This window comes from Coffea eugenioides, chromosome 4 (assembly GCF_003713205.1).
Source record: "Coffea eugenioides isolate CCC68of chromosome 4, Ceug_1.0, whole genome shotgun sequence".
In the NCBI taxonomy this organism is placed as follows: Eukaryota; Viridiplantae; Streptophyta; class Magnoliopsida; order Gentianales; family Rubiaceae; genus Coffea; species Coffea eugenioides.
Window position 1 is genome coordinate 12,319,852 of NC_040038.1, and position 24,249 is coordinate 12,344,100.

At 35.4% G+C, this 24,249-nt stretch overlaps 4 protein-coding genes across 4 annotated transcripts; 3 read left to right on the top strand and 1 right to left on the bottom strand.

Annotated features, from left to right (window-relative positions):
- The first annotated feature begins 2,252 nt into the window (after nucleotides 1-2,252).
- LOC113767455 (jmjC domain-containing protein 4) lies at nucleotides 2,253-8,022 on the top strand. The gene is made up of 9 exons (XM_027311561.1): nucleotides 2,253-2,544; nucleotides 2,627-2,794; nucleotides 3,189-3,351; nucleotides 3,490-3,607; nucleotides 4,528-4,597; nucleotides 4,707-4,787; nucleotides 5,666-5,722; nucleotides 5,821-5,932; nucleotides 7,475-8,022. The coding sequence occupies exons 1-9, from the start codon at nucleotides 2,335-2,337 to the stop codon at nucleotides 7,975-7,977; spliced, it is 1,482 nt and encodes a 493-aa protein (XP_027167362.1). The 5' UTR covers nucleotides 2,253-2,334; the 3' UTR covers nucleotides 7,978-8,022.
- Nucleotides 8,023-9,727: 1,705 nt separating this feature from the next.
- LOC113769051 lies at nucleotides 9,728-12,636 on the bottom strand. Its single transcript, XM_027313535.1, has 7 exons — nucleotides 12,409-12,636; nucleotides 12,218-12,304; nucleotides 11,823-12,032; nucleotides 11,178-11,351; nucleotides 10,993-11,046; nucleotides 10,754-10,900; nucleotides 9,728-10,281 (listed from the first exon to the last, which is right to left on the bottom strand). The coding sequence occupies exons 1-7, from the start codon at nucleotides 12,634-12,636 to the stop codon at nucleotides 9,877-9,879; spliced, it is 1,305 nt and encodes a 434-aa protein (XP_027169336.1). The 3' UTR covers nucleotides 9,728-9,876.
- A 2,597-nt stretch (nucleotides 12,637-15,233) lies between these two features.
- LOC113768721 (dirigent protein 2-like) lies at nucleotides 15,234-15,914 on the top strand. The gene has a single exon (XM_027313178.1). The coding sequence runs from the start codon at nucleotides 15,239-15,241 to the stop codon at nucleotides 15,821-15,823; it is 585 nt and encodes a 194-aa protein (XP_027168979.1). The 5' UTR covers nucleotides 15,234-15,238; the 3' UTR covers nucleotides 15,824-15,914.
- Nucleotides 15,915-21,950: 6,036 nt separating this feature from the next.
- LOC113769053 (dirigent protein 23-like) lies at nucleotides 21,951-22,529 on the top strand. The gene has a single exon (XM_027313536.1). It carries the CDS (start codon nucleotides 21,951-21,953, stop codon nucleotides 22,527-22,529), a length of 579 nt encoding a protein of 192 aa, XP_027169337.1.
- The last annotated feature ends 1,720 nt before the right edge of the window (nucleotides 22,530-24,249 follow it).

Consider the following 24,249-nt stretch of genomic DNA (forward strand, 5'->3'; position numbering starts at 1 on the left):
TAGTACAGTGGATTGGATGCAATATAGGACCTACCCATCCTGGAAACTTGCACCAACTAATTGATGAGTAATAATCTTTATCATCTTGGATCAACTTGTTTAATGTTTTTTTTTTGGACCGCAAAATGGCTATGGCAGCCTAATCATGATGATCTTGCAACTTGTTAACAAATTCATTCAGACCTTTTCTCATCAAAACCACTAATCCCTGAAGATCCATGATATCATTGCCTTCATATTCGGACATTTCGAAGTTTCCAATGGTATGTTCAGGCAATGGATTGGAGGTACTAATTAGTTGTCTTACAGCAGATAGCCTTTTTCTGATGTCCTGATGCCCGAATTGCACATTTCCAGGTCAGTGCAAAAACAGCTTCAACACGACTAGGATGCAATACATCTGCCCTTTTGGCTATTGTTTTGAGGTGAGCAATTCTAGGAGCATCAAACACAAATCTTTTTGTAACACTATCCTCCATCTGTGGCTTTACAGTAGGCAGCACTTCATCAAGTGGTGGAATAAGTGTTGCACCTGCAGAAAAATCAGGGATGAAACGAGGATAAGAAGAATGATCCTTCATAGCAGTAGCATTGTTACAACTTGTAATCAATGTGTTACAGGTGCTAGCACCAGCTATCTTACGTGAAACAGATAAAGAAATTGCAAGTCCTTCACAGGTAAATTTGTGGCTTGAACAATTAGTGGACAATTTACCTCGACCTTTTTTTGTTCACCCGTTCACCCGTTTGAACTCGTGGTGGTGGATAATCCATTGTTATTGTATTTCTAATTATCTGTCCTGGCTGATTTGGATGCAGCCAAACAACTACAATTTGTTTTCTTTCTTGAACGTGAAGGGAAAAGCCAAATTCAAATTTTATATGTTCATAGGAGAAAGCATATATGGTTTGAGAATTGAGACAGCATGTCACAAAATGTGCTAGATAGATGGACCAAGTCTCCATTAAGTTCTTCATTCATAATTCCTAAGCATGTAAGAGGTGAAATTTTAGTCCATAAGCCTTCCATGATTAAATTAGTAGTGTCTCAATGGTAAAGTCTCATAAGGAATTAGGAAAGTAATTTGTATTTGAGACCAACTATTTGATTGTGTAGGAATTCAAAAGAAAAAAAAAGATTGTGTATGAATTCAATGCGGGCTTTAATTGTTTGAAATGTACGAGACTCTGAATGGGTTAATGGAGTTGTGCCTTTTTATACAGAATTGGGTATATATGGTTGGATTAGATATAATTGGATATGGTTGTTATATTTCATCCGCAACTTGATGTATAGATGCGATTGTATTTTCAAGTTGAGTCGACGTATGTAAAAATACATGTAATTGGGGATGGTTGTTATAGTTCGTTCACAAATTGATGTATAGATGCGATTGTATTTTCAAATTGAGTCGATATATACAAAATACAATAATCGGATAATTGCACCAAAATTCCAACCATTGCTAGTGTATGTATTTCATAATATATGTACCTGACTCTTGGACAAGGGTGCAAACAAGTCGAGTTTTTATCTAATCGAGTCAAGTCTCAACTTAATTTTATGAAATTGGAGTTCGAGTTTGACGAACTTTCAATATAAAGCTCAAACTTGAGTTCAAACTTCAAAAATTTTAAAAAATAATTATTTTATTTTTTAAAAATAAATAAAATTATAATTTTTCTTAATAAATAATAAAATATTAGGGATGTATATGTAATTTTACTATTAAAATAATAAATAAATAAATATATAATCGAGTTGGCTCGTGAACTCACGAATTGAGTATCTTTGACCTCGAGTTCGAATTCGAGTTCGTCTTAGTCAGTTCGAACTCGACTTGAGCTCGATGTTGACTACTTGAGCTCAGATTCGAGCTGTTCGCAAACGGTTTGATTCGTTTGCAACCCTACTCTTGGATCATGTTTCTTTGACCGTATATTTGTGTCTGTTAGGATAACTGGCGGTAAAATTACAGTGCATCCTCAGGCAGCAAGGACTTTATGCTGAATTATTGCACATAATATTTCGCACAATAATTTCTAATTCATTTTTTATATTTTTAATTATTTTTTTAATTTCATATACATTATATTATAAAAATGATTACAGTAATTATTTCCAATAATATTTCAAACGATACTCAATCCAAACACACGTGATAGTTGTACTTGACAGATGGTCGGAAATTATTAGTGTCTTTTGGCTAAGAAATTGAGGTCTTTTTCGGGCATTCACCCCAACTCTGAAACCTTGCGCCCACCAGAAGAACGAAACGAGGGAAGGGAGTGGGAATTTTACAACTCAGAAAGGAAAGAAGGGAAGACGAAAAGATGGGTCTGAAAATCGAAAGAAGAGTGGAGAGAGTGAATGGAAAAGACTTGAGTTACACCCAATTCGTACAACAATACCTAGTTCAGAATCAACCCGTTATTCTCACTGGATTGATGGAAGATTGGAGGGCCTGTAAAGATTGGATTCTTGAAGATGGAAAACCCAATCTCCAATTTTTCTCTACTCATTTTGGGAATTCCAAAGTCCAGGTATTTCATTTATTTTAAGTTCAGGATTTCGTTTCCTTCACTCTTCAACTGAAATTTTTGATTTTGATTTTTTTTTTTGCAGGTTGCAGATTGTGGGGCTCGAGAATGTATGGAGCAAAAGAGATTGGAAATGTCTGTTTCAGAGTTTATCGAGAAATGGGTTCAGCTTAGTTCTTCCAGGGAGAGTATTAGTAATGAGGTTTCTGATGACAAGTCTTTACTGTACTTGAAAGATTGGCATTTTGTTAAGGTATCCTTTTGATTTCTCTCGTTTCTCTTCCTTGATTTTTGTTTGTTTGATTAAAAGAAGTAAAGGAGTTTCTTTTCCAGTACCAGGAGCCCTGTGTGTTGGTAGATGAATGACAGACTTTTATTGGATAGAGCTCTTGTGAGCGTTTGCTAAAGTCTGTTCAATATTGTAGTTATGCTTGTTTTTGATTTATGTAGAGTGAGTTGGAGATTCAAGCCTACTACGAATATTTGTGTGGACTGAAGTTGTGACGGGATAGGCTCAGAGAGATAGCTATGGTTGTCATTTAAATAGAACTCGTTCCAACGTAGAAACTCCACTTTGTTGCATTCATTGAATTCATGTGTCTTTTGGTGGTGTATTTGTTGTCTGAATTAGTGTTCCTTGTTTTCAGGAGTACCCGGAATATTGTGCATATAGAACTCCATTGTTCTTCTGTGATGATTGGCTGAACATGTATCTTGACAAATATGATATGCATACTGATCCTGATAGCTACCAGAAGGAAAATGAAATAAGTTGCTCTGATTATCGTTTTGTGTACATGGGACCAAAAGGTTGGAGACTAGATGTCTTGATCTCTTTCTTGTAAGGCAAAGATTGCACTTTTTTTGGTTTAAAGCTTGGCCTTTCTTCTGGTTTTCATTTGTTCATATAGAAACTCAAGTATGATAAGTTATTATTCTCAACCCCAGGCACCTGGACTCCTCTTCATGCGGATGTTTTCAGGTCATATAGTTGGTCAGCCAACATTTGTGGCAAGAAGCAATGGTTTTTTCTCTCACCAAGTCAACATCATCTTGTATTTGACAGGTAGCATTTTGTCTTTTTGCAATTGCATGGACTGCTAGATACATTTTTCTTGTTACTAAAATTTGCTGATAAACATTGTAAGAGAATTTCAACACTTATAGTTTATACCCTCTTCTTGAAGAGAAGAATAGGTGGAGGAGGAAATATGGTTTGTATCCAGTCTCTGTTGCATTACAAGAATCCTTAAGCTTACAAATGATGATGCTGCATTGGCCTCTTCTCTAGAAGAGAATCTCTGCAGCTCATCTAGAAAGAGTATTTTAGATGGAATACAAGCTTACATGTAATCAAAGTCCCACTAAGAAGGGATCATTCATCGTAATTACTTGAGGAAAATATTGTAAAAGGTACCTTTATCTCTTCAACTGCCAGACCACCTGCTAGGAGTTCCACGAAGATGTTCATGTTCAAGGTGGATCTAATAAGATTTAATGCTTGTTGCCAACAGATATTAATTTTGAAGTTGGTTCTTTTTGCTATTTATGTGGTTGCAGTTTCTTCCATCGCATCTTTTTACGCCAAAATATTTTCTTTGGTAGTTGTCCACTACACAAGTTAAGGATCATTAGCTGCGCTACTCTTCTTTTGTGATTTCATTGTATGCTTATTTTCTAAGACTTTCCAATCTGAGATGTCTGATAGAAGGTCATTTTTTGTATATGTTGATAAGTAACTAGTAAAGTGTAGGTGAGTAGACTTCCATGTGCCCTGTCAAGGGCCCAATGAAATGGAATGGAAGGAATTCTTCTATGAACATCAGCTATTGTTCACACTTATTTACCAAAGGAAGAAAGACTCTGAATTCTAAATTGACAAAATGAGGTAAATGATAAATAATTTTGTTGCTGATGCATGCACCACGAAATTCTTTTATGTTTGGCTCTTATGGTATAACTTACAAGTTTATTCTGTTCTTCCAGGTACATGACAAATGCTGTTTATAATATCTTTGAGGATGTTAGTGAAACAAAGTTCCCCGGTTTTAAAGAGGTAGTTTATGAGCTTTATATGTATTGTTGTTTCCTTTAACTTTTGTCTATGAAGGTTCAGTTTTCTGAGTTTTCATTTTTCCTTTATCTTGTTGAATGTCCAAATGCAGGCTATCTGGTGGGAGTGCACTCAGGAACAGAATGAGATAATCTTTGTCCCTAGTGGATGGTACCATCAAGTTCATAACCAGGTATCATTCCATGGGTCACTTGTGTTGTCAAAAGCCAAAATTCCAGCTGTTGTGCATATTCTATTTACTGTGAAATTCTTACCAGTTTAGTTCTGCAGCCACTTTTGGGGAGCAATTGTAATAGGTGTGAGGAGTTGCATAACTGATTGTGTGTTTATCTGCTACAAGTTTGGATACTTGTATCTATTAGCAATGTCATTGTGTCTTGTTGTATGCATGGGTCAATTACTGCCATTGCTGTCCTTTCATCTAAGATTACAGAGGCATTTTTTTGGAGTCCCAGTGGTGCAAATTTTCTGTATATCCACATTGTAATTTTATATCAATACTATCTGTTTATTCTTTTTATTTGAGGTTAAGAGTTAAAACTTGGTACGAAGGTAAACACATGTGAGTAGGCTGATACTGGTCTGATACCAAGAACTATCTGTTTTCATGAAACAGAAGACATGTTTTTTGTGGTAACGTTGCAGTTTGGGTGAACTTATTATACCATTCAACTATTTAAAGCGGAATGGTTTGGGTCCTTAAAAATCTAAGTGGTCTTAGTGCATGTATACTAAAACCCATTCTGCTTGTAGATGATTTATTGTTTATAGACTTTTTAGGGGTTCCAGTTGTTCTACAAAAATCAATCATTGAAAAGAGTGCAGGAAAACAGGACTCCGAGCATGTTGAGCCAAAAAAAAAAAAAAGATAAAAAAGAATTTCTCATGTCTTTCCCAGGAGGTATAAAATTATTGGGAATGTCAGAAACTACTGAACAATTGGCCAAGAAAGTGTGTCTATTTCTTTTTCTTTTACTTTGACATTTGTATATGCTATTGGCTTTCAGTGTATGAATAACATTAACATCATGGTTGCATTGTAATTTTCAGGAAGATACAATATCAATCAATCACAACTGGTTCAATGCCTATAACCTCTCTTGGGTGGTAAGTTTAAGCAAACTTTATTTGTACCTAGAACAAGTCCTTTATCTTTAAAGTGGAGAAGGTAGACTTTCTGAATAATGTGTTTCATGTTTTATCAGTGGGATATACTTTTGACAGACTATAAGCAAGCAAGGGATTTAATAGAAGACATTAAGGAAATTTGCGATGATTTTGAGGGGCTTTGTCAGAGGAATCTTGCAGCTAATACAGGTTTGTTTCAGCACATAGACAGTAGCAGCATTTGGAGCATTTAATAATATCCATTTATAGTTTGTTTAACTTTGGCTAGATACTTTGATCTTTCAAGTAGATTATGTCCATGAATTTTCAGGAACTTTACAATGTTTTGATTGTTCATTTCACTTATTGGACTCCAGCTTGAGTTTATTGGGTAGTAGTTGATCAATAGTCCACTTTGACTGATGGTATCATGTATGAATGGTTGTTGGCCTTAGACCAACAGTTGTTTAAGAAGATAATGATGGGTGGCTCCATAGTGCTAGATTGCTTTTCCTGCAGACAAGTTTAGCAGCTTGCTTAACTTTAAAACTTTGACATGCATAGGTTTAGGAACTTGTGTTGGAAGGTGCCTAAATGAATCTTTTCATGGGATGGAATGGTCAGATGCTGAGCTGGTCTATATAGGCTAGGTTTTGCTTTAGAATTGCATCTGACCTCTGAATGTGGGCTGTGAATAACTACCAAGGACTATACATGTGTGATTTTGGTTTTTAGATTGTGAAGCTTTGGTAAAACACTGGGTCCATCTTTCATGATAACGACTCAGTAATGGATCTTTTATGAGACGTTGTGTCGTTCAAGCAGATAGATCAAGTTCCTGGACTTTTATTTCTAAGGTTGGAACCATTGATTCAATATATAATGGCCAGCAACTAGGATGGAAAATTAAATGAAATTCTTGTTTAGATATTCATTTTTTGGCATCAAAATGACATGTTTTTTTTTAAAGTTAACTTATAAGGGTTGATTTGTATAGGTCTTTTTAGGGGTCTTTTTGTAAATCTTGAATTGTAGATGTGTGTATTCATAAAACATCTGATGTGATGTTTTAGGATGTTTTCAATATGTTATTGAGATGTTTTAAGAAGGTAGTGAAATTACGAAATTACTTTATTGTTCCTCACCAACCTCCACCACCAACCCTGCCATCCTGCCCTTCCCCCTAGCTGTCTTCCCCCTCTCTACTCCCAGCCACTACCCGTGTGACCCCCTCCCCCATTCTTCCCTCCCTCCTCCTGTGCTCCCTCCCTGGCTCCCACTACCCCTCTTCTTCTCCCCTGTCTTCTCCCCCGCTTTCACATGACCACATCTTGTCCAGCTTGACCAGATCAAGGGTTGGAGGGGATGGCAGGAAGAGTAGGAGGGAAGGGTTGGGGAACCGGCTGATTGGGGGTGATGGGGTGGGGAAGGTTCACATGGGAGGTGGGGTGGTGATTGATGGTGAAAGGTGTATTAGATGTGTGGGTGTTTTGGGTAATTTTTGGGGGTTTATGTGTATTTTTTTGGTTGTTTTTAGAGTTTTTCTGAGTGTTTTGCCAAGGGTTATTGTAGATGTGTGTTTTAGACAAAATTCGTTTCTTCAGAACAGGGCATCCAAAAGCACCCAAATGGTGCTCAATCCTCTTTAGATATTTTCATATTTTTTTGATCATTAATCATTTATATACTCTATATAGGTGCTCTCAGGATACAAATCTAACATGGCAATTTTCTTTCTTTTCCTGGTGGCAGGCATGAATTTTCGTGATTTCTTGGTCTTTATGATGCGTTTTGCTTTTGCCAACTTGTTCCAGTTTCACCATCTTGGAAGATCCGGCAAAAATCCCCTCTTCTGGTCATCTCAAATAGCTCAACATATAGTTTTCAATCTTCAATCTATACAAAGTATAGCTCTAAAGATGAAATCTGTTGGAGTATGTACACATCATGCCTTCTCATTGAAGCCCAGTAAAATTTTGGAAGATCATTCCTTTATGGAACTGTTCACTACTCTAAAAAAAAATTATGGTATGATGCATGGCCCATTTGAAATTGTTTACGAAGAAAAGATGGGTTTATGCAGTGATATGGATGCAATCTTCTGTGATTTCACCAATCCTAGTATTGGAAGTTCTGAAGATCTTGTTCAGTTGATAGACTTTGCTTTTGAAAAACTTGGTTTTGTTGCCAGTAAAAGTCTACCCTCCCGGAAAACTAGATATAACCTGGAGGAGCAACTCATGTGCAGGGATTGAATTAAAGTTATTCATTATGTTTAAATGTTGCTCATTCTTTTGTAGGAGTTCAAGATTTTCATATTTTTTTTTCGGATGTTTTGGCACTGCCTATAGATTTTAACCTGATAAGATACTAAGATATGTTCAGATACAGAACTCATGGAAATGTCAGGTTCATAGGAAGTTCTGACACGAGCATCTAACTTTTTGAAATGCATATGCATCCTTTTTCTGCAATAACATTACGGAAACAATCCACTGCAGCGTGTATTTGGTTATTATATCTAAAATTTTCAAGTGCTATCAGTTCTTTCTATATGATTCCCATGCTTGTAATAGCCAATCTTGTACTTTTACAAGACTATCTTGTCCTTCATCGAGGTCAAATTAGATAAAGTGTGTCATGAAACGTTGTTTGGTCATATCTGGAAACTTAATACTAGATTTGTCAGTGTAGAATAAAAGACTCTATCATTCAAGTCCTATGCTCCATCCTTCCTAGGTCTTGTCCTTGCAAATAATGCTTTGATTGTTTTTCCATGCTTATTTGCTTTTCTATCCTTTTCTCATTCTCGTGAACGACACTTTAATGAAACCATGGGATACCGAACTTTCTTTTTGCACTATTTGACAGTTCTGTTCACTGTTTAGTACTGTGATTGCATCAGGCATATATTCATTGCTTAAGACTTGTGTCTTCAAATTTTGAAATTTTCTCCTGTTTAAAACCTTAACATATGGCATCTAATAGTTGGTGAACATGGCCTCGATTTCGTTGTGGGGCAAATGACACCTTGATTACGGCATGAATTGAAGTCTTGTTAGTGGCAAAAGAGAATAATTTGTAGACTTATACTTTATCCGTAGATTCTATTAGTACTAGTTTCTTGATAAAACCCATGTTCTTGGTCAGATGAGCTTGTATTTTTCCAATATGTTGAATGCTTGGGCCTAGTTGGCTCTGTAAGAGTAAATCATTGTCCTTTGGTAGAAAACTATCTGTCTTGATGGCCTAACAGGGAAACAGTTTGTCATGTTCGCTGTTTTTTTGTGTGTAATAAGCAGTTAGCCTGTGATGTTTTGTAAAATAGTTGGATGGTGCATGATCAAGATTATGCTAGAGTGCTTTCATACTTAGCTTTCCCAAGCTTGGCACATGCAAATTTCTTCCTAAATTGAAATTTACTCTTCCCCAAGTGTTGAGTAAAGTGTTTTCTTTGTCATGAAAATCATTCAATTTAAGGTAATATTTTCACTAGGGATTGTTGAGCACATGTTGGTGATCTCATTTCTGCTCTAACTCAAACTAGGTTAATGTTCAAGTCTGCACGCACACAAACTTTTCATGTATACAGGAAAAATATTGAAAAGAGGCATATACATCAAGACCACTACAGAAAATTTTGGGGTAGACACGGATCCGAATTCTCTGCAATCATAGTATGGATTGTAGCGAACAAGTGAATTTTTTTTTTTTTTTTTGTTGTGTTTGTGCATGTTATGACTTATTGTTTGTGTGTCCATATTTGTTGTTTTAGTGTTTATGTTTTATCAGTGTCTATATTGTACCGTGCAATTGTCACTAACAACTGTATAGAGGCCTTGAATCCATTAAACACTCGACATATACCACCATGTAAAGCCTAGTTTATAGGATAAGATCAGGAAATGAGAAGTCTTCAAGAAATATTTTTGATTGTTTATATTGCACCGTGCAATTGTCACTAACAACTATGGAGAGGCCCTGAATCCATTGAACACCAGGGCCTAAACCATGTAAAGCCTAGAATATATAGGATAAGGTCAGGAAATAAGAAGTTTTCAAGAAACATTTTTGATTGAAATTATACATGAACTGATCTTGCCTGAATAGAGTAATGGAATGGTGATTGACAACAGTTGCAGACCGGACTACCTCTACGCAGATGTGCTGTTTTTCTCTCCATGGCACTGTGGGTTCCCTCCAGGACCACCATAGTGAAAGTAATTTCCCCAAACATCATTTCTTCCAGCTTTTATATCATAACAACTTATATCATCAATTGTCAGGAGTTGAAAATTAGATAAAGGAATCAAGCTATTGAAGTAGTCAACAACTTGCAAGTTTCGAAAGTATGATGCTTTGCTCACTCCATCATCTGAAAGATCATCAGTTCCCATGAGGGCTGATGAATTCATTCCCACTGATTTGGTTCTGACTATCATTCCCCCAAACTGCACCATGTCTACATGGCTTTTAAGATGAGTGAACAGAGTTGATGGCCAGTATCCAACAACTAAACCTGGTCCGACTTCAAGCCACCAGTTTCCATGCTTAATGTCCTGCAAAGCGAAAACAGCGTCCTATCAAATCCACTTTCCTACTAAATGAGCTGAGATATGATCAGTTTCAAACTACTTATATATGAATTTGTTAATTTATTATCTATTTCTTTTCATTTTTTTTAAAAAAAATTTCTTTTGGGCTAGGAGATGCAGCATATGGTGTACTTTCAAACCTATGTTCATAAATATAGTAATGCATCGTTACTATGGAGAAATAAAAATGGATGAATTGATGATGATTTGGTTAATCGACACAATTTTTATCTCATGGTCAACAATTAGTTTCCTCGTCTGACCAATTGAGCAGGAAATGCTGAACTGGATACTGTTAATGTGTGAATTTGGTTTGATCTGAGGAAAGAGGCGCGGGGGCGGGGGGGGGGGGGGGGGAGGAGTGGGGAGAGAAAGGAAAAGTTTCTGGACCTTTCAATTGAATTCTGAAGTTTGCACAAGGCAGCATAAAACTTACCATCCAGATCATTATTCCAAAATCAAGTTGTCTGCCACCTTGAGATAATCTTGGAGAGATTGCTGCCCCTAAAGAAATTCTGTTGCTAGTTTGCACAAAGCCTGAACACAGTAAGTTGTAGCATCCCCTTGTGAGATATAGATCATTCTGCAGATTGAAGTTAGCTAGGAGTCAAACTTTCATGCTGAACACATACAAATGAATTCGTGAAGAATCTAGGACATATCCTTGATAGGTACCGTCCAATGCGTGAAGAATCTAGGGAATTTATCTCCATATAACTTTGGGTTGATCTGAAAAAATCAAACATGGAAGATCCTTAGATATCTTCTTCTACCTCAGAAGACTTAATAGCAAGCACATTGAGGAACACTTCCATTCCCAGAAGATAAGAAACAAACGATGAGTTGTTCAGTTACTATACCTCCCAGCCGGCTTCAATGATATCAGTATCATCAACAGGTAAGCTAAATATGCCAGAAAGGATCCAGGCTTGCGACACACTGAAGTTGTATAGGTCTGTCTCATTAGCTTTCCAGACATTTAAATTGACCTTTGCACCATAGTAGCGATCTCCACCAGCAAAGGCAAAAGCATTCTGCGTTGCAAAGAAAGAAAAGTTAATCGGATCAAAATCCAAACCTATGAACTTTGATGCTGCGATGGAAGACTTATGAAGCTTAGACAAAGCCAAGATAAATTAGGAGATAAATTAGGAGCAATTTGATTCAAGACTTGAGTCAGTCAAATTCCAATCAGCTTTCTAAGTAAAATTAAACTCTGCAAAGAATTACACTTTTTATTTAGAAACGTTATTTTTCTTGTTAGATTTCTCATTTCTGTGATGTTAATCCTTGAAGATAGGAGAAATAGGGAAAATGAAATAATCTCTTTTCAGGAGAAATAGACGTTCTACTGCAATTGTAGGAAGAAGAAAGTATGAGATGATGGAACAGTTTTCCCCTAACTTCCAATCACTTGCCAAATAAATCTGAGAAACTGACCTTAATTAGTTTCTAACCAACCTACTGAACCATGCTTTCTTTCCTATTTTCTTTCATACGCTCACCTCATGATCACTGCTAACCTTAGTTAGCTGTGCATTGAAAGATTTTCTTCCAAATTTGCTCAGCGAACCAGCTCTCCGGACATCTTTCTCTGTAGTTCTTCTGATAGGCACGGTACCTTCCGGGCATGATTCACCAGAATCAGTCCATAGTTGAAAGCTCTCTGCCAATATATCCGCGGAGTCATAGCCATTTGGTCTCTCTGGTGGATCCTGCATTTTACAAATTGACATTTTTCAGCCTCTCAAATGAAAACTATCCAAAGAAACTCTCAAGAATCAAATCCCTGTCAGTCTAGTGTATCAGGGTAACGCTGGATAGGTCAATTTTCTCTGCTGACTGTTAGGTATGTGCAAATCTATCTTTAAGATGGTGGAATTGTTATTAAACAAACTACCTGTGGCTTCTGTCCTTTCAGCTGAGGGAGATCAAAAGCTGGTTGGAGATGTGATGGGACACAATCTATTAGATCACCATCAGGACTCTATATTAAGTAGTAAAGCAACACTAAATCAGTAAACCGGAAAACCAACAAGAAGATGCAAAATTTAACTAGAAACACAACCAAAAATATAAACCAAGAATTGCCTCAATTATCTTGACTGCTGGCTTGTTGATCCTCCTCAGATAACTCCTAACCCCCTTCAGTTGTTGAAACTTTCGGCTCGCGTGGAAAGTTAGATAGGATAACAGGTGGTTGTCACTGGAACCCAAGACACAAACGGGCTCAGACAAGACAGGAGTACTGGAAAATGCAATAAATACACCAAATGTGAAGATGATTTGAAGTAATGTGTGAGCTGTAGAAGCAGCCATGCTTGTTGAGTCTGTCTGTGAGTCTGTATATCTGTTCCTTAGTTAACCCAGTTCTATTTATATCATGCATTTCTATTAATCCCATAACATATTCATCAACAGATACATGGTTTACTTAATAAAGTTTGCTCATCAAGAAATACGTAACCCTCAAGAAATTATCCATTGAAGAAGTCAACCTTGGATTAGTTAGTAGAACTTTTGTCCATCAAGAAACTTATATTACACATGAAATCATTGAAAGACAAAGTCAAACCAACTCACTACCTCACCATTTTGAGCTTTTTTAGTCATATCTCTGGCTCCTTTCTGATTCTACACACTATGTATTCTCTTCACTATAAGAGTTTTTGTCAGTCAGATCAGTGTCATTTTATAAATCAACTCTCGATTTGTGTCACTAATTCATCTTCCTAAACTTCAGGATTATCTTTTTCTTTTCTTTTTATTTTCTACCTAAGAGCTCAGAGTCCAAACGCACAAATTTTTTTGACTCCAAAGTCCAACTTATTGGACATTTACTTAAGTTCACTAATGACTTTGATGGTTAATGCTATGTTTGTATTTGTTTGATTCGTGTATAAGTGGATCTTGGGAATACCATTTCCATGGTTTCAATCTAAGAGAAATATAGCCAATACTCTAGCGAGAAATATAGCCAATACTCTAGCAAGAAATCCATATATATCAGTACTTGCTGTCATGTGCAGACAAGCATCTTTCTTGATGGTCTAAATGAGATTCAGTTTGATTTTTTTTCGCATTTTTTGTTATTCGAGAGCTTTTAATAGGTCTTGAATTATGTGATATTGTCTTACTCGGAAGTTTCATAGAATAGAATGTCAAAAACTTAGGTTGGGACAGATACGTTTCATATTCTGATTCCCCCATCACTGGCACATGCAAGCCATTTAATAGAATAGAATGTCAAAAACTCATTTTCGTGTCTTGACTAGAAATCTGTTTGAATTGTTATTTTTTGGAGTTTTTGAAAAAACAGTGTATTATAGTAATTTTGATATATGTAAACATAAAAAGATAATTAAAAAATGTGTTCATGAAAAATATAAAAAGTTTTTAGAGGAAAATGTCAATCTAAACAAAGCTGGATCGATCTAGTCTGATTGATAATCCATGGATTTGACTCAGCTATATAGATAATCAGCGAGACTCGGGCGAGTTCCACTAAATCAACTTGGATAATTAAAATTTGTAACAATTTTTGACAGAAGCTTTGCAACAAAGTACTGCAGCACAGCCCACAGGCCAACAAGATAAACCGGATTTAAAGAATTGGAACTCACAACTTGAAAGCTATCCATCAAAGAATCCATATTCAAATCTTCCCGCCTGATAAACCCAACATTTTCAAGTTTCATGGATTGAGGTTGTGATTTTTGAGAGAAAGGAACAAGTCTTAATCATGGAAGGATTGAGATTTGAAAGTTTTCTCTCATCCCAATTACGTACAGTGTGAAAGGGGTACAAAAGTTAGAAAATATGGTTGGGGAAGTAGAACGACTGGTGCGGGGAGAACCAAGTCTGTGAGCTAATTAAATTTGTTCTAGACTTAAAATAAAAAAATGTTGTCCCTTTTGGACCTAAGGAAAGTCTACGAATCAGCAGCCTGTATGGTTACAAGCATCCAATTTTGGTCCAAATGAATTGGAAGTCTCTTACTTTCATCCAAGTTTATATAGAACAACGTCACCATTTTTATAAAAGTTGTAATTATCTATACTAATGTAGATGGTTAGCAAATTTAATTTGATCATCCTGCTTGATATTGTACTTTCTATTTTTAATAATTTTTTATGAATCTTTTAAACATTTAAATGGTAAAATATGCGTATCACCCGAATCGTGACCAATATGCAACGGTGAATAATTATGTCCGTCAATATGATCCAAACCGCGACTGCGATCCATGCATGGCATGAAAAGAAAAACCAGGGCATTGCAGTTGGCTAATCATTGCTCAAACCCCATGCTTGCTCTTAAGTTGAAAACAAGTTTTACTTATTATTATGGTGATGTGAGCTTAAATGACAGAGTCCAAACGTCAAGTAGGGAATCAAGACACGAACGGTATGATCATAATTGGCTGCACGTACAAAATAGTTGGCATGTTTTGTAGTGACTACATTTGAATGATGGACGGCTGAGAATGACTGATGAGGTTGCGTAATCAATTCTGAACACGAAGCTAGAAACTGAAAATTTTCCTAAAATACAACTGGATTGTTCTTGGTTGCACCTTTGGTTTTAATTTAGATATACAAGTCTATAATCTATAGAAATTCAAATCACATGGAGACGGCCTTTTAATGGTTAAGGTTGAGATTCTATAATCTTGCTTTCTCCTTTCCGCTTCTTGAATCGGCCTTAATATTGTTTTCAACTTTTTAAAATGTTACTTCATTTCCGCCACCCCATACATCACGGGATTCATGACAGATTAGCTCTACTACCAACATCTTCATTAGCCAACTTTTTAGTTTCTTGGCAGATGCTGCATGATCTACCCTTAATTCTATTTCCCACTGATGATATAAGGATATAGGAGGCTTTGGAAATGGACAAGTTAAGCATGAAGATGAAGATGCAAGTACTCAATATTGCAATGCTTTGGTTGGCGGTTGTAATATTTGCAGCGCCATTGGCTCCTGGCAGCATTGATCAAAGCCCCAAAGCGGTGGAAAAATGGATCAAAGAGCTTCGCCATGGAAAGGAGAAGATGACAAAGCTTCACTTCTATCTTCACGACATCATAACTGCTAAGAACCCCACAGCTGTAAGAGTGGCTCAAGCTAAGATTACTAGCAAATCACCCACGAAGTTTGGAGAAACTGTAGTCCTCGATGACCCATTGACACAAGGACCTGAGCCCTCTTCCAAGATCATCGGTCACGCCCAAGGTATATATAGTTTTGTTTCCAGGGAGGAAAAGTCACTGATTATGATTCTGAACTTGGTATTCAAAGATGGCAAGTTTAACGGCAGCACCCTTAGCCTTCTGGCTAGTAATCCCTTTCTCCACCAGTACAGGGAGATGCCAATACTAGGTGGTACTGGGGCTTTCAGATTGGCCCGTGGAATAGCTACAGAAAAAACCTATGCTGCCAATGTTACCACAAAAAATGCTATTGCTGAGTACCGCGTCCTCGTTCTGCATTATCGATTTTGATTCGATGCCATTTGTTCCTCCTATTTTACTGGCTAGTTTCCTTTGTCATATCGATCATAATAAGGATTTTCATGGCCTTCATTTCATGTTAAGGATGTAATTCTTGAATAATTTAATAATTAATTGAGACAATAACTTAAATTTTTTTTTCAATCAGCAACATCTAAACTACTACTCAGTGCTGTGGAAGAGCATCAGCATCCATGAGTGCACACCCCAAAACGCCTCAACTATCGAGGTGATGCCCAAGGCTTAAGAAATCCTGGCTTTCAAGAGGCCAAAAGAATAAAATGAAGCCAGTTGTTGGCACGGGGAGATAACTATTGGTAATGGAATAGGGGTCACTGGATTTGTTAAACAATCATTTAACCAACCAAATTGAGGTGACAAGGTGATGAATGGTTCCTATCAATTTTGACCATTTCTTAGAATGATTAGTATCATAACAAAGAAAAATTTCAACTACCTTTTGTTTTACATGTCCATCTATAACATTATAAGGTTTTTAGTTGTAGAAAATTTAAGGGAGAATTGTAATTTTGGTCCCCAATCTATAGTGTACGGGCGAAATTATCCCCAATCTATTTCGAAAATCAATTTTGGTCCCCAATCTATTCAATTTTGCGCTAAAGTGGACAATTGACGGAATCTCTTCAATTTCAATCGGAACTAAGTCATGTGAGATCACATGCCGGCACCTAAAACCCCTTTTTCAATTTTTCAATATCTAAAACACGTTTTTTAATATTTTCAACTTTCTCTTGCCTTTTGTCTTATTAAACAAAGACATGAAAAGGGTAATCTCACAATCCAAATAACTCCTTTTGTTGGCTGCTGCCTTCAAATCCCCAGAACCCACAGCAAGAGTAAGAAGCTCAGCTTGGCCTCCAAGTCCAAGTCTTGTTCTTGCCTCCATTAGTAATGGAGATAATCTGCAATCAACACCGGAGACGGACCCAGTTCAACTCTCCTGCATAAACAACTGGAGCAGCAGCAGTACTACTTCATAAGCAAGCAAGCAAGCAGCTGAGAGAGAAGAGTGGATGATAATAATTAGAAATCAAAGGGATTATACGGACTAAATCATCAAAGGGATTATACTAGTAAGTATATTCCTTCCCTATTAGCCATTCTTCACCATTGAACTGGAATGAGCATTCAATTGAACTACTAGTATATTATTGGTACGTCGTGCTTACGGCTAGAACAGACACTTCATCGATGACTATAGAATGAGCCTTGTCTCTTTTGCTCAACTATCCCGAGGTGCTAGAGAAAGCTCGAGCTAAATTGGATGCTCAAGTAGGGATTGATCGATTGGTCGACGAACATGATCTATCCAATCTTCCTTATCTTCATAACATTATTTCAGAAACACTTCGGTTATACCCAGCAGCACCAATGCTTGTGCTACATGAGTTGTCTGATGACTGTAAACTTGGGGGATACAATATTCCGCGAGGCACAATTTTGCTAGTTAATGCATGGGCAGAAGGACCCAAACGTTTGGGATGATCCAACAAGCTTCAAGCCAGAGAGATTCGAAGGCTTCTGGCTTCAACCATCAAAGCTGATTCCATTTGTGATGGGAAGAAGATCTTACCCTGGTTCTGGCCTGACACAACGGGTGGTGGGTTTGGCCTTGGGATCTCTAATTCAGAATTTTGATTGGAAAAGAATTGGCGAGGAGGAGATTGATCTGGTTGAAGGGACAGGAGTATCCATGCCAAAAGCCAAGCCACTAGAAAAAACGTGTTTTAGAAATTAAAAAATTGAAAAAGGGGTTTTAAGTGCCAGCACGTGATCTCACGTGACTTGGTTCCGATTAAAATTGAAGAGATTCCATCAATTGTCCACTTTAGTGCAAAATTGAATAGATTAGGGACCAAAATTGATTTTCGAAATAGATTGGGGATAATTCCGCACATACACTATAGATTGGGGACCAAACTTACAATTCTCTCAAAATTTAATTCCTACTGGTCTTACACCCTACATCTCGAGCTTTAGTCTCACCTCAGAGAGGGGGGGGGGGAAGCTTCGCCCAACATTATCGTCAATTAGAACATTAATGCTCTTACTCTTGAACTAAGTTAGAGTCAATTGGACCTGGAGGTTAAAGACCAGGCACACTATCAGTATGACTGCATTTTATGTGTTCCCTCCCTTGTGATCAATTCCCTTAAGATGAGTTGGTTGTTTAGTCAACTAGTGCATGGTTAAATTTTTTATTGGGTTAATTATAAAAACCCCCCGTAAGGTTTAACAAGTTTGCACTTTATCTCCTAATGTTATTATTTTCTCCCTTTACTCCCTAAACCGTTAATCAACTCTAATATTGCATAATGAAATTATCAAAAAGACATGGACACCCCTAAGGCTAGTCATAGTAAATTCCCTAAAAGTATAGCTATTTTGTACTTTATTCGTTGATATCACTTTTCTCTTAATTTGTTTATTCGTCCCTAAAATTATTAGTCAACTCTAATATTTTGTACCACTCAACATAAACTTTTTAGATGTAATAAAAATTTTTAAGAAAAATTTAGCATTTCAAATAAATTTTAATAGCATCTAAGCATGGTATATTAGAAGAACAACTCTGAAAATTTTGAACTCCAAATCAACCATATTTCTCTTTTTTAGTATTATCAATGAAAAAAATGTATACTTCCACATAAAAAAATCTAGCTATTAAAAGAAAAGTTTAGCTATATGCACATTTCTAAAGAGAAATTGATAATATCCGATCATTTTTAGACTTTCAAAAATATTTTTTGCATTTTAATTTTTTAATAATAATTTTTATTTATTTTTTCCCACTATTGAATCAAATTAGCAAGATATGCTCCTCAATCTATAAAAAAGTGCAATTATGCAACGAAATTTAACTAGGACCATATATATATAATATAGTTTTTTATTAGAGGTGTCTAAATGGGTGACTTGGGCGGGTTTGGATTGGGTAAAATGGGTAATGGGTATAAGTGAGTCAACTCATTTATACCCATTTAATTAGATGGGTATAAATGGGTAAGTCAAAAAATGAATTGGGTAACCCAATTACCCATTTATAACTCATTTATTTTAACTTTTTGCAAACTCATTTAAATTCATTTTTGCAAACTAAGTTATCAATTTATACCACTCTTTGTACCCATCATTAGTTTTAAATATTTACTTATAATGTTCAATAAACTTAATTACCAATTTTTTTCATTTATACTCTATGTCACAAAATTACCTATTATTTAATAATTGAATAATACGAATATAAAAATTTGAATTAAGTACTATAAAAATTAATATAAAAACTTAATCCAAAAATTTTGAACCCCTAACATTTTTTTCATATATAAATTTAAAATTTCATTTTATAAAGATAAGAAAATAGGCTAAAATTTATCATAAATTGGTAATGCTAAAAAATGAGCAAGTTAACAAACTAAGAAAAAATAAAATAATAAGATAAAACCAACAAATAATAATAATAATAATAATAATGTTAACATCATGACAAAATGAAAAATTTGAAAAAAAAAAAGGTAGGGGAAAAGAAGAGACTTGGGGGGAAGAGAATTTTAAATGGGTTAATTGGGTTTGATGGGTTACCCAATAATACCCATTTAATACCCATATACAAAAATTTAAATACCCATACCCATCTATTCATGGGCGGGTATGGGTAAATCTAGTTAATTGGGTTAATTTGCCACCTCTATTTTTTATTATTACATTAGCAATATTGATTTTTTAGATATTAATTGTTCTGGGTGTTATCAAATATTGCAGTAGTAATGCTTTTAGTAAAAAATAGGGATAATTTCAAAAACCTCCCCTGAGGTTTCTGACAATTTCACTGAGCTCCCCTAAGGTTTGAAAAATTACACTTACCTCTCTTGATTTGATAGTTTTAGTAACAAAACCTTAAAATAATATTGACTTGGACAATTTTTTAATTAAATACCCAAAAAATGCCCTTGTGGAATGAGTTTTAATTTATTTTCCTATACAATTATAAGATTATTTAGTATAATTATAAGGAAAAGGTGCCAAATTTTTCATGTTTCTATCTACTATTTGATAAACAACTATAATGATACTTTTATTACTATGATATGATATTTTTTATGGTATTGTATTATGGATTCAAATTTATAAGATAGAACAGAAAATGTTGAAATAATTCATTTAGAGTTTATAAATTTTTGGAGTAGTGAAATTATTGTAATTTAGTAGTGTTTTTGGGCCATTTCTTTTTGATTTATTGTTAATTTTAATACCAAAAAATAGAAAACAAAGATCAGCAAAAACATTGGATTACATATAAAATTAACTCATCAAAAAAGTACTAGTTCGACATTTGGTTATAATAGAAACCTAGAGACAATAGTGATAGTTCTACAGTTTTATTGGCGAAAAATTTAAAGAAAGGAATAAGAAGGAAAAAGGTTGAAAAAATAAATTTAAAACTCATTTTAAGTATAAGCATACCAAATAAGAGAATTTCATTAAAATATTTAAGGGTAAAATTGTCATTTTAAATGATAAGGGAGGTATGTGTAATTTTTCAAACTTCAGGGGAGCTCAGTGAAATTGTCAAAAATCTCAGGGGAGGTTTCTCAAATTATCCCTAAAAAATAAACAAATTGATAAAAAGTGATATTAGGGGATAAAGTGCAAAACAAGCTATACTTTAAGGGATCTTACTGTAGTCAGCTCTAACGGGTATAAGTGTTCTTTTGACATCACTATTACATAATATTAGAATTGACTAACGGCTTAGGAGATAAAGTGAAAAAAAAATAACGTTAGGGAATAAAGTGCAAAAAAATAACGTGGCTGTTCAGATGAAAGGTAAAGATAAAATTTTATTGAAAAAAGTGGATTGACTTTTCTAATATAGCAATTAATTTGAAAAAGAAAAGGTGACAAATATAACAAATTTTATGGGTTGGAGGGAGTAATACTGATCTTCAACCCATAGAGAGTGCTTCACCTTTTCTTTATCCATCCAAATTCTTTTTTGCACTTCTTAGATAACTGAATAAGAAGAGGGGTTGAAGAAGAATGGGAAGAAAATCAAGTTTTCTGCCACCTTGAGACAATCTTGGAGATATTGCTGCGCCTAAAGAAATTCTGTTGTTAGTTTGTACAAAGCCTGAACACAGTAAGTTGTAGCATCCCCCAGTCAAATATAGATCAGTCTGCAGATTGAAGGCAGTTAGGAGTCAGAAACTTTCATGTCTAATCCATACAAATGATGAATTCGTGAAGAATCCAGGACATATCATTGATAATTACCGTCCTATTTGTGAAGAATCTAGGGAATTTATCTCGATACAAATTTGGATTGATCTGGAAAAATCAAACATGGAAGATCCTTAGATCATCTTCTTCTACATCAGAAGACGAAATACAACATTGAGGAACACTTTCATTCCCAGAAGATGAGAAACAAAAGGCAAGTCTAAAACGAGTTTTACTGATTATTGTGGTGATCATGTGAGTTTAAATAACAGATTCCAAATGTCAAGTATGGAATCAAGACGCGAATAGTATGATCATAATTGGCTGCACTTACAAAATAGTTGGCATGTTTGGATGCGTGAGGATGACCGATGAGGCTGTGTAATCGGTTCTGAACACGAAGTTAGAATTTTCCTACAATACAAGTATACAACTGGATTGTTCTTGTTTGTACTTTCTGTTTTAATTTACTAAGATGTATGAGCTATAGAAATTCAAATCACATGGAGACAACCTTAATATTATTGTTTTCAACTTTTTAAAATGTTTTTTCATTCGCCCACATCCCATGCATAACGACAGATTAGCTGTATTACCAACATCTTCGTTAGTCAACTACCGCGGGCTTACATTTTTAATTTATTAAGGTTTGCTAGTACAAACCTTAATATTGTTTTCAACTTTCTTAAATGTTTCTTCTTTCCCCCCACCCCATACATCACAGATTAGCTGTGCTACCAACATCTTTGTTAGTCAACTGCTGCGAACTTACATTGTTTTTTTAATTTCTGGGCATATGCACCCTTAATTCCAGTTCCTATAGATATAAGGATAGAGGAAGCTTTGGAAATGGACAAGTTGAGCATAGCAGATGAAGATGACAGGACTCAATATTGCAATGCTTTGGTGGGTGGTTGTAATATTTGCCTTGCCATCGGCTCATGGCAGCATTGATCAAAGCCCCAAAGCGGTGGAAAAATGGTTCAAGAGGCTTCCGCAAGCAAAGGAGAAGTTGACAAAGCTTCACTTCTATTTTCACGACACTGTAACTGACAAGAACCCCACGGCAATACGAGTTGCTCAAGCCAACATTACTAGCAAATCACCAACGCGGTTCGGGGAAACCTTGGTCGTCGATGATCCACTGACACTGGGACCTGAGCCCTCTTCCAAGATCATCGGTCACGCCCAAGGTATATATAGTTCGGTTTCCAAAGAGGAACGTTCCCTGATTATGATTCTGAATTTGGTATTCAACGATGGCAAGTTTAACGGCAGCACCCTTAGCCTTCTGGGTAGTAATTCCATTTTCCACGAGTACAGGGAGATGCCGATACTAGGTGGTACTGGGGTTTTTAGATTGGCCCACGGAATAGCTACAGCAAAAACCTGTGCCAGCAATACTACTACACGAAATGCTGTTGTTGAATACCACGTCCTCGTTCTACATTATTGACCTTGATTCGATGCCATTTGTTCCTCCTATTTTATTTTCTTGTTTCCTTTGTCATATCGATCACAATAAGGATTTTCATGGCCTTCATTTCTTGTTAAGGATGTAATTCTTGAATAATTTAATAATGCATTAAGACGATGACTTAAATTTTTTTTCTTTGTTTCACTTCTATTTGTTTGGTATCTTTCTTGATAATGCTGATTATCAGCCCATACGGAGAGCTTTTCCTTTTCCTTCTCCATTCATATTCCTTTTTGCACTTCTTAGACACCTAAATAAGAAGAAAGGTTGAAGAAGAACGGGCAGAGAGGTGGCCGTTTGTTAGTCATCTTGTCCTTGGGAGTTTTTTTTCTTCTTATCTGTACATGGCCAAGGCCTAGTTTCAACTAATCTTAGAGACCAGATTTTAGTTTTGAATTTTTAAAACGTTATACTGTGGTACTCTCCCCTGCTGGAGAAAACAAGACTTTTTGAACTAAAAAAAGATAAAATCAGAGTAGGTCTTGCGCTGCTTTCGGAGTTGGATTGCGTATAAATTTTTTGTGCGATAAAAAAGAGCTCAAAAAAGGAACTCAAAGAATAAATAGCACCCAAAGGATATATTAATGTCCACAGGTTCAAGAAAGAACCTTCTTCTCATACTTGATCAAGATGAGCAAACGTATTACTTGCATTCCGTATTCCTTTCCAGCATTACAATCTATTAATTTCATTTGTTTTATACAAAAATAGGGGGAAGTGACCATGCATCGCATGAGTGTATGGTGTCTGTGGTTAGAGAGGATTTTTCATCGGATAAATAATAGTACATTCTGAAAAGAATAATACATTCTAATTGCAACACACACTTGTACACTTTTGCTTTATCAATACTTTTACAATTTTACCATTCCCAAAAGTGCCCAATAGATGTCAGTTGAAAATCATCCAAGAGCAGACATAAGTTGTTTCACACAAAGGAATATCCTCCAACAATTAGTTATAACAACATGTTAATTGCACAATGTGTTGATATATCTTTGTGTTAATTGCACAACAAAAGCCATACTTTAAGATTGCAAATGTATTTATAACATCATTTCAGTAATTATACCAACACATAAGTTTATATGAGTTGTACTCAATGCAAAAACGGTTGCAAAATAATTTTATATTTCAAAAATACCCAGAGTGCATTTTGGTAAATATATCTAAACATATGCTGCTATCAATTGTACCAAAAATTAAAAAAAAAACTACACAATATTTCACATTCCCAAAAAGCCCTTATACATGTGGTTGAAATTCAAACCTTCTTTGACCACAACTCATTCTTATGTAGTATAAGGATAAGGATATATTAATTGACATCCACCACATGCCAAAATAAGAAAGAGCTCACACTTTCAATTTAAGTTCTTCACCTTAAGTATTCCCATTTTGCCTTTTGATGTGAAAACTACTTTGAATTGATTCCACTGTAAATTATCTATTCATTTTCATAACACCAATATTTAACTTAGAAGTCATTGTAAAGTCAACCTTGGATTAATATAAAGTTTGGAAAAATCCTATGGTACTTTTAAAGAATCATTTTCTCAATTTATACCCTTTAATAATGATAGCAGTGAATATTTTAAATAATTAAATTGTTACAATCTGAGTGTCAAAATAACTTATTTTACTATCCAACAACAAATTGAAACCTAAATGTATGATATCGAAAAGAGATTATAAAATC